The 14,980-nt window shown below is 42.0% G+C and overlaps 2 protein-coding genes across 2 annotated transcripts; both read left to right on the top strand.

Moving 5' to 3' along the window:
- Nucleotides 1-447: 447 nt before the first annotated feature.
- On the top strand, nt 448-1,887 carry LOC121193776 (la-related protein 6-like). Its single transcript, XM_041056241.1, has 3 exons — nt 448-469; nt 549-729; nt 862-1,887. The coding sequence occupies exons 1-3, from the start codon at nt 453-455 to the stop codon at nt 1,885-1,887; spliced, it is 1,224 nt and encodes a 407-aa protein (XP_040912175.1). The 5' UTR covers nt 448-452.
- Nucleotides 1,888-3,597: 1,710 nt separating this feature from the next.
- On the top strand, nt 3,598-14,245 carry LOC121192613 (neurturin). The gene is made up of 4 exons (XM_041054359.1): nt 3,598-4,479; nt 4,649-5,100; nt 11,001-11,337; nt 11,796-14,245. The coding sequence occupies exons 3-4, from the start codon at nt 11,028-11,030 to the stop codon at nt 12,230-12,232; spliced, it is 747 nt and encodes a 248-aa protein (XP_040910293.1). The 5' UTR covers nt 3,598-4,479; nt 4,649-5,100; nt 11,001-11,027; the 3' UTR covers nt 12,233-14,245.
- The last annotated feature ends 735 nt before the right edge of the window (nt 14,246-14,980 follow it).

The raw sequence follows: 14,980 nt of genomic DNA, 5'->3' as shown, positions 1-14,980 counted from the left end.
TTTGATTGTGCACTTAACTCTGAACTGCACTGCAGAAATTCACACCCATAATGATGTTGTTGTTCTTTCTAGTTATGATAATAATAGTGAAACACTGGAGTTATTTCTGTTGGGCAGAGTGGGCCTTCATTTTAGCAGTGATAATATTCTGTTTATGAAAGCTAATTGTTTGTTTGCATGACAGGTTTTCTCTTTTTTAACATGTACAGAAGAGTAACTTTGTTTGGAGTGCAAGTTATTATTAGTGGTAGAGGGAGCATTGTGCAATGTAGAATTTTGGTTGTAGCATCTTACAATTTTGTTTTGGATCCCAGAGAACTGACTGACATCATTGTGTTTGTATGAACTGTGTCCAGGTGCAGTTTGTCTTCAGCTCTTATCTAGTCTACTATGAAAAAGCCCAAACAACACTGCAGCTTAGTGACCTGTTATCACTAACCTCAGGAGATACCATGAGTAATCCAACTGGGTAAGGAAATTAGAAAACACATGGTTGACTAATCTACATTGCAGTGTATCATGACACTGAGTCATATGTTCTCTTGTAGAGATGATTCTTGCCAAGATGAAGAAGAGCGTGAAGGTGAGTTGCTCTGCTTCAGGATTAAAGCCCCTTTGGAGGATTTGTTCTCTGACAGTCACCTGGCAGAGGACGGCTTCCTGCTGAAACATGTGCAGAAGAACAAGGAGGGCTACGTGAGTCTCAAGCTCCTCACTTGTTTGAAAAAGGTAAAAGAAAAAACATTTCTTTGCTCTTAGCAAAATTTTGAGGCCTTTCACTGGTGTTTACATTCCAACCATTTGAATAAAAACAATACAGTAAAATGCAAACAAAGCTGAGGTCGCCACTGTTTGTCACAGATAAAGGCCCTGACCACAAACTGGCACATGACTCTAGCAGCTGCAGAGTCCTCAGACCTGCTGGAAGTGAATGCTGAGGGCACCAAAGTGAGGCGGATAAAGCCGCTTCCCAAATGGCTGCTGTGTTCCCCCACCAGCAGGCTCCTCCTCGCCTGGAACTTTTCTGAGGAGCAAAGCGGAGAAGACGGCGCAGCCCAAGACCAGAACCACCTTTCACTTTCAGAGAGGATCCTCCACAAGTTTAGCACTCATAGAGGTGTTACTTCAGTCTACATCCTGCATCCTGGCAAAGAGCTTCCTAAGGAGCTGCAGTGCTACGCCAAACGTCACAAAGAGCTTGGCCAACATTTGTGTGCAGTCGTAAAGTTTGTTAATTTCGAAACAATTCGTAAGGCCTACAATGTCCTGAAAGCAGAAGAGGAGAAGTCTAATGGGAGGGGCATGCGTGTGGTCCCTTTGGGATTCCACTCAATGCATCATATCACCAAGGACAAATCACCAGAAGAAAAAAGTGAGCACGACTCTGAGGACACACTGTCCCAGGAAAATCCACTTGAAAACTCAGGGGACTCAGTCCAGGAGGAGCAACACTCTTCTCCAGTTAAGTTTTCGGACAAGACTCCAGACACAAATCATCCCCAAAGCACTTTGAACAAGTCCGTTGGAAGAACGTTTGAGCTGATTTCTGCCAGCTGTAACAGCCGGTCCCTCTCTGGTTTGAATGAGAGGGTCAGTACAATGAGCTGGTGCTCTGGAGACTGTGATAAAGAGAGTGTTCAGAGTCCCTGGGTGATGAGGCGCAGATTTGCAGCCAGCGCATTAAAGCCCACGGCACCTGGACACCCAAACGCACCCAACTTGATGCAAAGAATTCTGCGTCAGCCTTTTGGCCCTGACGGCACCAAGGGTTTCCAGGGCAGATCAAAGAAAGAAGAGATCAAACTCTCACCTGGATGGAGAAGAACCACCTGTGCTGAGTTACCGTGGCAGATTTGTGGAGCAACAACATATTATACACAAAATTAAAAGCTGATGAAGATATCTCTTGCATTAAACAACAACAGCTATTCAAGTTTTGGAATCTGTTGGTGAGAAGCTGTTTATTCTGAGTGAGGTGTAGTTGTAAAGCACTGACAGTAGGGGGCAGCATTTAGCTTTGTTCACAAATGTGTTATTCGAAGCACTTAGTTTTACTTGTTGTCCTGTAGTTGTGTAGGAAATACATGCACTGCATTGCCTGTAAATAGACTACAATACATATTAGATGAAGGTACAAATTGTAACACAAACTGAGGTGTTAAAGTGCTGAAGTAAAAGTCTCTCTGAATCTGCACATGCGTCTCTTGAAACATGAGTGGCCTCTGCACCTCTGGGGCCTCAGCTCGTCTGGTCACAACGGCAAATTGCAGTGTATATTTGTTCTTCAGCCAGGATGGATTTACCTTGTTACCACTCTCTCCAAGAATGAGGTGTTGTCTTTCAACATGTAACGCTCAGAAAAAAAAAGCCCTCATTGTCCCACTGCATCTTTTTCACAAATGCCTGTTTAGATTTTGGTTCTCTAAAAAGTAGTTTTCCACTCGCTAAGATGACATTTGGCTGAAGGCTACTTGTCCAATCATCAAACCACATCTTGTGCAAGAAGAGCGTAGTAGCAACATTTGTGCCTTATTTCCAGCCTTTCTAATGACACCTCGCCTGGAATGGTGTGTTTATAGTGTTACTGATTGAGGGCTTCCTTAAAATCTTGCCCAAACCTAAACAAAATGTGTTTCTTCACTCTTCCACGCCCAGTGGAAAAGATTCAATCCGATGTGTATGGGATTCTATCATATTCAAATTGGAAACATGCTTTGTTGTTTTTTTTTCTCTTGTATATGCTGAATGTCAGGCTGTCTCCCTGACTAATGTAATCTTAGCTGTTGAGTGAGACTTTGCACTGTATACAGATCAAATGTTTCACTCTGTTGTCTCGTACTTGATTTAGCAATTAACAGCTGTTGGGATTGCATTAGCAGAGGTTGGTCTATGAAAACTTTACACATCTGTGAACAATATGTATGGTCGAGTAGAAACGTTCCTGCCCGATGTCAGGAAATGTTTCTGTGCTGATAGTTCCTTTTCAAGGCTAGGAAAGCACGATATGCCCTGCTAACTGGAAGTCATTATGTATTTACATAGCTTTCTCTGGCCAGTAATTGAGGTGTATGTCAAACAAGTTAGTTGTAATTATTCCTGTGTTTTCTTAGTTTTTTGGTGAGGTGATCTGTGTGATGGTGCACCTGTTGACCGTCACCAAAACATCCTCAGCTTGAAGAAGAATACAAATCTCTTTTTGGTTTGTTGCACAGTTTTTCTTCAGGTTAGCACTGTGAGTTTGTGTTGGCTTTACTTCAGACTTTACATGAAATGTACACTTCAGGTCACTGAGATAACAACCTTAGGATATCCATCAATACACATTTCTGGTATGAGACAAAGCTTGGGTAAAGATTCCTTTGCTTTTTCCATTTTTCTCTCGGTCAACACTGAAGGAATTTTAAGTCCTTGAGGTTAGCATTTAGCCACATCTCCACCTCACTACTGAAACTCGCGCAGTGTGATTTGTGTATAATTTGGCCAGAGGATATCAGAATGACTCACGGTGCTAGAATGAGATATTTGTTAGCAAATAATTTGTTTCCTGTTGTGTTGCTGACTTCATTACTTTAGCACAGAGGTTGCTGCTTTATTTCAACATGTTTGGCTCCAGACCCAGTTCTGAGCCATCGGTTCTGTTTGGATCAGCAGTGTACCTGTATGTTTATTTGTCTGATTCGTGCTCTCAAACAGCACCTGTAAAGCTTTGTGTATCTCCTTCATCTCTCCTCCCTCATGCATCGCTTCACTTGCCTCCAAACTGGTTGGCCTTTGTTTATATATGACTGACCCCACACACCTGACGCATTTCCTCCATAGATGGGATATTTATTTAGATTGCAGTCTGGAGTGCCTGATACCTTCCAAAAGCACAACCATCTGCTCCTCATTTGGCGCTCGAGGCTCAAGGGCTAAAATACCGGTTTGTATTGGAAGAGACGTGAACGTGAGATCCTCAACAACAACACCCCTGGTTTTATCTCCAGCCAACTGTAGATTGAATCATCGTGAAATACCTCTGCTGTGATAATTCTATTTAACTGGGGTTAATGTTGTCTTAGCACCATTTAAACCAATTGTGAACTTTCTTAATTCCCCCTAAAAGATTGAAAAACACTTGCTTCAGCAGACCGATCTGCCCAATTGAGGCTATTACCAATCTCCCGTTTAAGATGGCAGACTCTCTTGCGGCAGAAGGTAAATGTAAGCCCTTGCTCAGGCCAAAGCATCCTTTAGTGCTCCTGGAGCTAGAGCCAGGGAGATTATCATGTCAGGAGTAATCCGACTCGGCCCACAAGCACAACTATGGAGGAGGAGGAGCAACAGTTGAGGGGGGGGGGGGTCAGACGGAGGCATCAGAAAAGCTCTCTGCTCCACTTACGGTAACCACGCTCTCCCTCCTCACCCTAACCCATCTTCTCAACCCACAGAGTTCCCCTCTCTCTGGAGTTGAAGAGAAGACCTACCGCTGGAAGAAGGGTAAGGAGATGTGCATTATCTTTCCAACACCATTCATGCCGTTGTGTGAAGATAAAATGTTCTGCGTGTGAGTGAGTTTCATAACAGATGGATTAAAAGTTAAGGCATCTGTAAGATCTGTTCTTTACATGAAACTGTACCTCAGTTTTGCTCTGCTCCTCTGTTTCAGGATCAAGTCTGAGCAAAAAGGGGAACAAAAAAAATGAGTGATGAAGAATGATGACAGGAGTTTTATGAAGTGAACCAGATGCCAAGTCAGGAGCTTCTCTAAAGACCCATCACTCCTCTTTTTGAATGGAACATCCTGCCATAAAGCCATGAAGCCATGAAGTCCATGCTTACATTCGGAGGAATGTTGATATTTATCTTTGCAACCTAAAAGAGTTCCAAGGAAGTGCAAATATGATAAAAGAATAATACAGCCTGGACCTGATTCAAGTCAGGACACCTCCCCTACTTGCAGGCACAGGGAGTTGTGGTGCTTTTCATGGAAACAAGCAGGAATCCTGCCCAAGCGCCTTGCCTGTGATGATGATGATGGACTTACCTAGCCAGCACTTGACTGTGGAGGTCAGTTGAAGACGACGCCACGCAGCTAAGTCTGGATTAGCCGGCCGAACGGTAAGGACACCACATCTTCTTTTGTTAGTTTAAGCCAGCAGCTTATGGGGACGGCGTTAGGTGCCGCTGACAGGGATGCCTCTCCAAGTGCTTGAGTGGCAGAAAACACACGTTGGATTATCTGTATCAACAAGCGGCCCCTGCAGGAACCACATGTCAATAGCGCACAGCAGCCTGTCACGAAATGTTTGCAAAGTAGTTACCACTGATTACAAGAGGCATGCTACTATGTTGGAAAACAATAAGAAAAATAAATGATTATTTTAATTTTCTTGCAGAATATGAACAACCTTTCAATACACAGACAAGTTTATTCTGTGAGGGAGGAATATTTTCCTTTCCTGTCACTAATCCAAAATGGTGGTTTGCCTCATTAACATGCATAATTGCTCTCCAAATACTTTATGGCTTTCTCAAAGCACTACTTAGAGATCTAACGAAATAGTGATTTCAGCTAATTATTTTTCAGCGTATTTATCATTTCAGAGATTCAGTTTTTGTGCAGAGCTGCACCTTTAATAAATTAGGTAATTAAGAAGATTGGGATCAAATTGCTAAACTTGTTATCTAAAAATATAATGGAGGCACTCTGAGAGAAACTTGATGATACTCACTGTGGGCATTTTACTGAAGTGATGATCCCCTTCTCACTAAGCCCATATCATACGTAGAGATTATACTGTATCTAGCAGAGCCCCGAGAGGCCAGATAGAGGTTAAGCCTAAAGTCAATTGAGCCGTTCAACTTTCATAACATGCAAAAGCTGGTCATAACTGGAGGAAACTGAAGGGGAAGTCGAATTGATGTAACACTCCTCATTGTCTCATTAGGATTTTTTTTTTTTGCCAGATTATTGATAAAATATTCATTGTGCATACAAAAAATGAAAATTTCTTTTGACATGAAGAAAGTATAGGCTTTTAAAGATGTAAAATGCAGTCATATTTCAGGTGTTTGTACTTGCTTGTGCTTGCTCGCGTGGGTCATATTTGAAAGTGGTATTCAGTGTGTGCCAGATGGCCGTCAACCTTTTGTAACAGCAACATCAACATGTTTAACATGGGTTTAGAGGCAATGCTGTGTGTTAAAAGAGGATCTGGCATAGACAGATTAGCAGCCAGAATAGCAGCTCACAGACTCTTCTTTAGAAAGCAGCAGAGACAACATCAATCTTACTCCCAGCTTGCACAAAAATGATGAGATGAGGTGACATTTCCTTGCCAAGTCTCACATAACCTCTCTTTGTCTGTTCGAAAAACTATTTAAATGCATGTCACAACTATACCTTAACTGAACTCTTCCCATAATAGCAAAGGGCAGGCAAATTGGGACAGGTGTCAAATGTGCACCTCATTAACGCCACCTTAACAGCAACCGGTTTGAGCTGTCAGGTTTCGTGCTAGGCTGTTGGGTCACTGGATTAATCTGTATAAATCCGTGGGACACGATAGTAGGCCCTCCAAAATAAATTGAAACTTTTTAAGCCACTTACTTACGTGCATTAAAAGGATGCAGGAATCATGTTTAGAATTTGTAGAATGCGTGTAAAAATGATCACTATTTTTTTCTGGCATTGCCCACACATGTTTTTCCCGTTTTTTTCTACTCAATAATGAACAGCAGCTTTCTCACTAACAAGGAACAGGCTTGTTTTAATTATCCTATGGTTACTGAGTGACAGAGCCAGAGCCAACCAAAGTGGCTGCAAGGCAAAATTACAGCACAGTCTAACCTAAGCCTTTTTCAGTTGCATTAGAACCAGGGCTGGATTTAGAACTGCCAATCCTGGCTCAGAACATCCACTTTATTTTACAGCCTTTTGGCCCACCCTGGTGCCAACACAACAGATCTAACTCAAAGAGCTCGTCACTTTTCTTCTGAATCAGGACAGGTTTTAGACGGAGAAAAAGAAGTGCCTGCTGGTGCTCTCTCAGTGGACCCTGCATGGTGGCCTAACCCCTGAGTTAGAGGTGTCTGATGGATTAACACAGACACACACACACACATACGGCAAGGCCTGGGCTCTGCCACCAACACTGCAGCCAGGTGTTAACCCACGTGACTGCAGATAAAGCCGGCAGGCATTAGTGCTAATCCCGCCCTGATCTTTGGAATATGTCCCTATTACCTCCCCAAGCACTCTCTAGCTGTCCCCAGGCCTCCTGATGCTCACTTAAGAGGGAAAAGACAAGACAAGGCCTCTCTAGGACTCCCTAAAGCACGTTGTTTCCTTGCAACAACACAGTAGGTGCCTTTCCCACTGTTTGTTATGCTCCTGTTATCTTTTCAGTTCAGGTATTTATGGGGTGTGATCAGAGTAGCGCAGAGACAGCTGGTCACATGGGTGGAGCTGAGCTGACACACACAGCGTGGTAATAATGTTCTTTAGGCAGAGGCCTCAGGTTCTGCAGTGGCAAATCCACAATGGTTAGACCTGTGGACATTTCTAGATATCAAGACGCAGCTGTATTATGTAAGCTGGATTATCTAGTGTTATGTGATGGTGCTGCTGGGAGTGTGTGTGCGCCCTGGAAGTGAAGTGGGTGTCTGGACAACAATGGAAGGTTGGACTTTGTCTCGATTTCTACACAAGCCCATGACATTTGATTTGTGGAAAAGTGAAGCCACGCAAATGCTGTATGTGTGTGTTTATGGTATGTGTGAGTCACAGCGAGGCAGTGAGAGAGAGTGAGACAGAACAGGCTGTATTTAGGGAATGTACAGGAACAAATGCTGCAGAGTGGTGGCACATAAAAGTTGGTATCTGCTTTTTTCCAGCACAAAGAAGCTCTTCATTCATGCCTCTCTGTGATCATCTTCGCTCTGTGTAATCATGTCACACTGGTCAAGATCCAAGCAGGCTGACAAGAAGGCCCCCTCCCCGCCCGCCCCGTCTGCTGGCTTCATTCAAAAGTGTTAACCACAGACGCCCCTTATCCCCATTTTTACAGATCTCTAGTTCATCTTCCATGGGCTCTGGCATTCTGTTGAGTTTCTCCTTCTGGCATGGGAGGGACGGGAGGACACGAGTGCCATGCTACTGTAATTACATTACCACCAGCTTAGCAGTGCCGCGGCCACTGACCCAATTATTCCTTTGAAAACATCAATTTTATTGTGTCGTTTGAAATAATACGATCTTTGAGTCACAACAAGAGCTCGGTTGAGAGTTGAGGATCGGACTCCAACTATACGATGCATGCATTTGAGAATACATAATGTGTCAGGAATGGCTTTGACAGACTGAGGGATTCTTGGCTACGCAGTTCACTTTCATGGTTTGCCTCAAACACGTTAATGATCCTCTGAGATTGTTTTCACTCCGCTTGTAGCTCTTCAGGTGACATATGGCTGATAGCAAACATCAGCTGTACCATTTCTTACATACCTCATATTCACTCCTACTCTCACTACAAACACAAAGTCCGAATGAGGACTTTCATGCGTGAAACCTTGTCTTTTCTCCTTGTGAATGGATGATTTTCTCCGTTTGTTTTGGGCCTCAGACGTTTGACCAGCCTTATCGCCGCACACAGGAGCATGCATGGGCACATCAGCGCTGATGCTTTGCGAGGGCCAGACATGCTGCGGCTGTGTGGGAGCTGTTTTAGTTGTCTTTGCTACTCATCTGCACTTTTATGTCTCTGTTTGAGGATGGCTTTTCCTTCTGCTGGAGAGTCCTCTGGGGTTCCACTATATCCTCTGTGTTGTTGCTCTTCTCTGTTTGCTGGAAAACAGCAGCATTTGTCCGTGCAGGAAGTGGAGTCCTCATCCATGTTTTTCCGTTGCTCTCCTAAGAAAACACCAATGTTCCTTTCCCCTATCAATATCCGTATATTTATGTCCATGACAGCAGGGGCCAGTGGTAGATCTTAAATATCTGTGCTGATTAATCATCCATGACCATCTGAACAAGCTGCAGAATGCTCCTTGGCACTTTTATTGGCGCCAGTCGACTGCAGATGGAACTAATGTGTTTCTGAGTGGAGCAATTACGACAATCAAAGCGTCTTCAGGGACATGAGATCAGTGTTTGATGACCAGCCTTCGTCCAGTGTCAGCGACTTAGGCGTTGGAGAACTCATCTGTTTTTCACGAGCTAATTGTTTTATCAAGATGAGCCACTGAGCTAACAGGCTGAGGACATTGATGTATCGCGACCGTGTGAAACAACTAACTCTAGGGATGAGTAATTGTCCCAGACTGACCCTTTAATAGCACAGGAAAACAATGATCTCATCCTTTGCCATATATCATAACAAACCGGCTCTTTTTAAATTGAGAATTAATCATATTTAGAGCAGCAGCAACAGCAAGATTTCTGGTGTTAGGAGTTGGTGTTGAACCAACAGAAACAAAATGAAACTTTCCATTGAGGCTTCTATCTATCATGGCTGGCGATGAAATGCACCAGTGAGAAACAAACTTTAGACGTATAGACGGGCATTGAGTAACATTATGCAGGAGCCGCGGTTCCACATTTGATTTACACAGACTGTGTGGCAAATGTGATTGTTAGCTGAAATGTTTGACTTCCAAATGAATACCATTCTAACCCTTCATTGTGCAGAGGCTGCTTACCATGTCAAACCCATATAGAATTATGAGTGATGAGTCAAGCTTTGACTGATAGGACTGGTTATACCTGTTTATACGCTGTTTATACCACTGCAGCTCATGTGTGCAGCTCCTTTGTACTTTCTCTCTGCGGTGTGCAAAACACTGAGACACAGTGGAGCACTTTCTAAATTTGCCTATAGTTTTTCCTTTTTGTTTTACAAAAAGGAAGAAAAAGTTAAGTTCCACAAGAAAACCAAAATGTTCCTAGTTTTAAACAATTTTTCACAAACTTTCATGTTTAATGTGATCTGCAGAAGCTGCCCACATCCTGAAAGTGCAAATTTCCAGAAATTATTCATTTTAGATTTTTGTTTCCATAGTAAACCCGATAAAAATATGTGACATTTTGTCCCACTGTAAACAATCCAGCCGTCTGTATATCTAGACTACAGAAACCAGTCTGGCAAAACACTTTGTTACGCTGGTCTGGATTTGCTGTTAGTCGCTGCCAGTATACCATTTCCGGCTCTGGGGAAATGTTTTGCTCACTGGTGACATGATATGAAAAATACAAAGAAGTGAGCTTGTAAAACTTCTCAAATACCTGTGGAATGACACGAAGGAAAGAGAAAGCATAAGGAATAAGTCCTCCAACTTGAGTTTTGTGGCTGCTGTGTTGCAGCCCCTACTGAAAGGTAGGGGCTGTAGAAAATAAAGGGATGTACAAGCACACATGTTCACTGATGTTCACTGAGGCCTCATCATACATTGCATTGGAAATAGGTGTGGCTAAGATATTCCTGTAAAGGAAGAAATGAACTCCCCCCCTTTTAAAGGATAACGCAGGAACACTGTTTCTACAAAAGTAGAAGTAAAATCAAGACAAGAAGCTTCAGTTCTCTTTCACATCAGATGTTTCTGATGTAATGCAGGTTTCATGGGGAAAGGGCTTGCACAACTCATCCAGTGTGGCTTCAGTTTAAATAAAAAAACTGCAGCAATTTTATTTCACCCTCGGGCTGCCGCGATACAACTTTAAACAAACGCTGCATTCTCAGGTGTCAACAAGTGATGTCGAGCTCACAGATCATGAACCCACTCAGAGTGAAGATGAGCTGACAGAAGGATCAGAAAAAAGCAAACTGACGGTAAAATGAAAGCCCTGTTAGAGAAGCCTCAGTTGAGAGAAGTGGATTTATGGGAAGGTCACAGAAATGTAACGTCACAGAAGATAACAATTATGGTATTGTTCTCAGTGCTTTAATGTGACATGTTTGGGAGATGGCTCATGACTGAATGTGTGACTGTCTGACGTTTATGCACTTTGCCTCTCTCAACAGAGTTTCAATGCTCCTCCACGTTCTAAGATGAAGTTATGGAAAGGTGCTACTTTTGCCTTCATGCTCTGTGGTGCAGCCCTGTCCGTCCTCCTCATTAGAAACATGGCCACTATTGGACAGTTCAAACCTAAGACAAAATATCCATTCACATCTTCATCTTCATCAAGTCCGTCTTCATCATCAGACTCAACATCCAGAACCTCACCGCCATCACCCTCATCATCATCATCATCATTACCGCCATCATCGGCAGAATCTGCAGCGTTGTCCCGGCAGACGGGTGGTCTTCATCGGAGAATCCGCTCAGCAGACGACATGAACTCTCTCCTCTCAGAGTGTAAGATAAACTGTTATTTTCTTCCTTCCTTGTCTGGTCTGAGGCAAGGTGTTGTGTGAAAGGGTTGCTGGGGTTCAGACAGAACACTTAGTACCTGACTGTTGTTTATAGAAGAGGTTTTAATGTCTCACACTAACCTACAGTCAATTAGCACCTCATAGTTCACTGGCTCACAACAGGACTTCCCTTTGGTTTCTCATGCCTTCTCTGAGAGGCGTTCATCAACAAAATTGTCCCCATGGGATTCTCGTACTTTCTGTGACGATGATGGTGATAAGACCACTTTGTAACTGGCATGATATCTTTGCAGCTTTCATCATCCTGCCAAGTACTGTATGCTATCTCTGTGAAACATCTTCCCTGTTTACTATCTGATTATTTGGAATTCTACCCGACATAACACGGTAATCCAGTCATGTCATCTGTCTATAAATGTTGATATGTCTCCTCTCTTTCAGTTTCCATGATGTTCCAGAGCTTCACAGAGGGCGAGCTCCAGCATGTGGTCGGGACCTTGCTAGAAAGGAAGAGAAGGAAGAGCCGGCGGTTGGGTGAGAACCAGGCTCGAAGGACTAAAAGAGCCCGGAGGCCAAAGCCCTGCTCTCTGAGGGAGCTGGAGCTGACCGTTAGCGAACTGGGTCTCGGCTACGAGAGCGACGAGACAGTGCTTCTGCGCTACTGCAGTGGCAAATGCACGGCCCACCGGCGCAACTACGACATTACCATGGAGCACATGATGCGGACGGGCTTCAGGAGGAAGGGCCGCAAGGACAAGGTTAGCAATGGGCCCTGTTGCCGGCCAACTGCGTTCGAAAAGGACTTTTCCTTCCTAGACAACAACAGCCGCTATCACACGATACAGAATGTGTCGGCGAAGAATTGTGGGTGCGTATGACCCAGAGAAATAGACTTATTATTTCTTCATGCTGCTCAGAGCCTCTGTTGAAAGAGTTGAAACAAGGTTACTGTTAAATGACAAAGACAAGGAAAGACAACTATGGAATATACACTCAAGGAGAAGGAGAAAAAGATTGGAATATGTTTATGGCTGCTCCACAACAGCCATTTTTGACAGACAGACTTTTTGGCATCTGTCACCACAGCTTGGGACCCAATCACATAGACACCAAGTGCTGTGTGTGGATTCCAAGTAAAAAGACAGAAAATGACTGTTCATAACGAAGATTTTTATTATCTTTTCTATCTGTGTAGTAACACTGTAAATTGTGGTGTAACAACAACATAGCAACATTATGTTTGTGATATTACATATAAGTAGTAGTACATGCGATAGACTCATGATGATGATCGGACTAGATTATTGCTGTTACTATACTCCCTATCCATGGGTGTTAAATAAGTCCAAATCCTGCAGTTTACATTATTATAATGGTGACAGCAAATCACCATTCAGGCAGAAAAAGTACTCAAAAGTTAATTCCAAAGCCATAAATAAAACAAACAAACAAACAAAAAAATACATTTAATGCACCAGTGTTTACTGTAAGTTCTGTGCAAGACAGTTTGGACCATTGACCTAATTATAATGTAAGCTGTCTCCAGAGAGTAAATTGACTTAAAGGTGTGTTGAATTGTTATCACAGGGCACAGGACTTTGTGACCTGTTTGTATCCTTTACTGTTACTGATTGCAGTGTTATTACACAGGTAAAAGAACAAGTGTTATTGATAAGAATTTGACGATGAAAGAAAATCCTTTTCTATAGCTCCAGGTTTGATACCCACCTTTAATAAGTGTTTTGTATATTGATATTGTGTAGATTAACAAAAAGGGACCTAGGGGGCATATAAATACACTCTAAATACACTAGCAACAGAACAATATGATCATTTCTCCCATTTGTTCCATCACACTCAAAGAAATTATAATTTTAAGTCTTTTATTTAATTCTTTTCCCATATAACCCAGTATTGCAATTACCCATAATCCTCTGCAATTATTTTCCTCAAAGAATTGCCAAAATACACCAAGTCAATTCAACACATGATGAATTCACAAACTTACATAAACATCTCCAGGTAATATAACCACTTTGCATTCTCTGTGAATGTTTACACACAGAGTTTTTAGTTAATCTTAGGCTCAAGTTTGAAAGAGAAGAATGGTTTTAATGATCAGTAGTGGCATGTTTTTTTTATTTTCGCTGGCATAAAACTAACTATGAAGTAGAGACGTGATCTGGAAATGTGTTTGCACCCATCCATAAAGCCCTGTTACTTGCTATGATCCAAAGCCCACAGTACAGCCTTCTACTGGCCCATCAAATGCCTCCTCGTTGCATTGCCTGGTAGATTTTTAGGGGGAAAAAAAGTTTTTGAAATTAATTATGAAGCGTCTTTTTCAGTTTGAACCCATTGCAACTGTTTGCCTGAAGTACAATAAATTATATTGTTTTTTTTTGTTTTTTTTTCTGAGGAGGTGCAGTGCGAGGTGTGGATGCGGTGCATCTTTATTGTAGTTTATGTTGTATTTATTTGGGAAGTAAATTATGGTTTTGCATATTTATTTAGATTACCACACAGAAACGGGACAGCTTATTATCATTAAGCAACTGTGCCAAAAAATGTTTTATCTAACATTCTATATTGACTGCTGAATAAATATAATTTCAGAGGTACGGATTTTCATCATTTCTCCCAAACTATTGATCTTTGGGTGTCTCGGTGTTTCTGTACTCAGACTGTATTTAAAATAAACAAATACATAACAATAAAATTTTAATCATGCAACATGCTGTAAAGGAAGAAAAGGGCACTGTAAAAAGGTGAACTCTGTGAGGAAATTTAAGGACGACGGCAGAAGGACATGCTGACAATCAGATTACACTAAATGAACCATATGGTAGATTAAAAACACATCAAGCTAATATAATTATAAATATTTCCTGATGAAGCTAGCTCACTCGGTGAGGCTCTTTCTTTGAAATCATCTATTACATAGCAGTTCAACAGTAAAAAACAGCAGTGATGACACAAGCTCAGGGCTTATACAACAGGACTTGCGACCTGACAGTTTGATCCCTCTGACACGCAGGAAAACTCAGCGCCTGGTGGAGGATGTGACTGTGACAAATCACTGACAGAAATTAAGTAAAGTAAGGTTCTTATTATAAAAATGAAAGGAAAAGGTTGTCAACAACGAGTGTTGCCTGTGTAGCCAAAGCCTATTACATCTTATTCGTCTGTACAACAGAAAAGTGATTAAAAACACATGAATCAGCCGCACTGTTGTACTGGGTGACATGTTTCTCCAATGCAATGAAATTGGGAACTGTAGTTTATTTTGAGTCAATCCCACACACAAACTTTAGTGCTGCCAGAAATACTAAAAAAAAAAAAAAAAATAGAACAAATAAATAAATAAATAACTAAAATCACGAGAGCCCAAATGTGCATTAATCCACGGCTAAAAATAGTCTCCAACAAATGACCTATGATGAAATCAGACATGTGTGACACATTTTTTTCTTTTCTTTTCTTCTTTTTTTTTTTTTTTTTTTTTTTTAAAGATTTAAGTCTTGAGTAGGAACCAATGGGCTTGGGGGCTGAGAGCCACCGAAAGCGTAGTCACAAAATAAATGACAGACTAATAAAATTGACTTTGGTATGTTATTTGTTGAGAA

Source organism: Toxotes jaculatrix, chromosome 14, assembly GCF_017976425.1.
Source record: "Toxotes jaculatrix isolate fToxJac2 chromosome 14, fToxJac2.pri, whole genome shotgun sequence".
Classification (NCBI taxonomy): domain Eukaryota; kingdom Metazoa; phylum Chordata; class Actinopteri; family Toxotidae; genus Toxotes; species Toxotes jaculatrix.
This window is presented reverse-complemented; position numbering and strand designations above follow the sequence as displayed.

Bases quoted from the DNA above. Each gene is read 5' to 3' on its own strand.
- LOC121192613 (XM_041054359.1), top strand. From the start codon at position 11,028: ATGAAGTTATGGAAAGGTGCTACTTTTGCCTTCATGCTCTGTGGTGCA. The intron at 11,338-11,795 runs GTAAGATAAACT...CCTCTCTTTCAG, and splicing joins GAACTCTCTCCTCTCAGAGT to TTTCCATGATGTTCCAGAGC.
- LOC121193776 (XM_041056241.1), top strand. The intron at 730-861 runs GTAAAAGAAAAA...TGTTTGTCACAG, and splicing joins TCCTCACTTGTTTGAAAAAG to ATAAAGGCCCTGACCACAAA.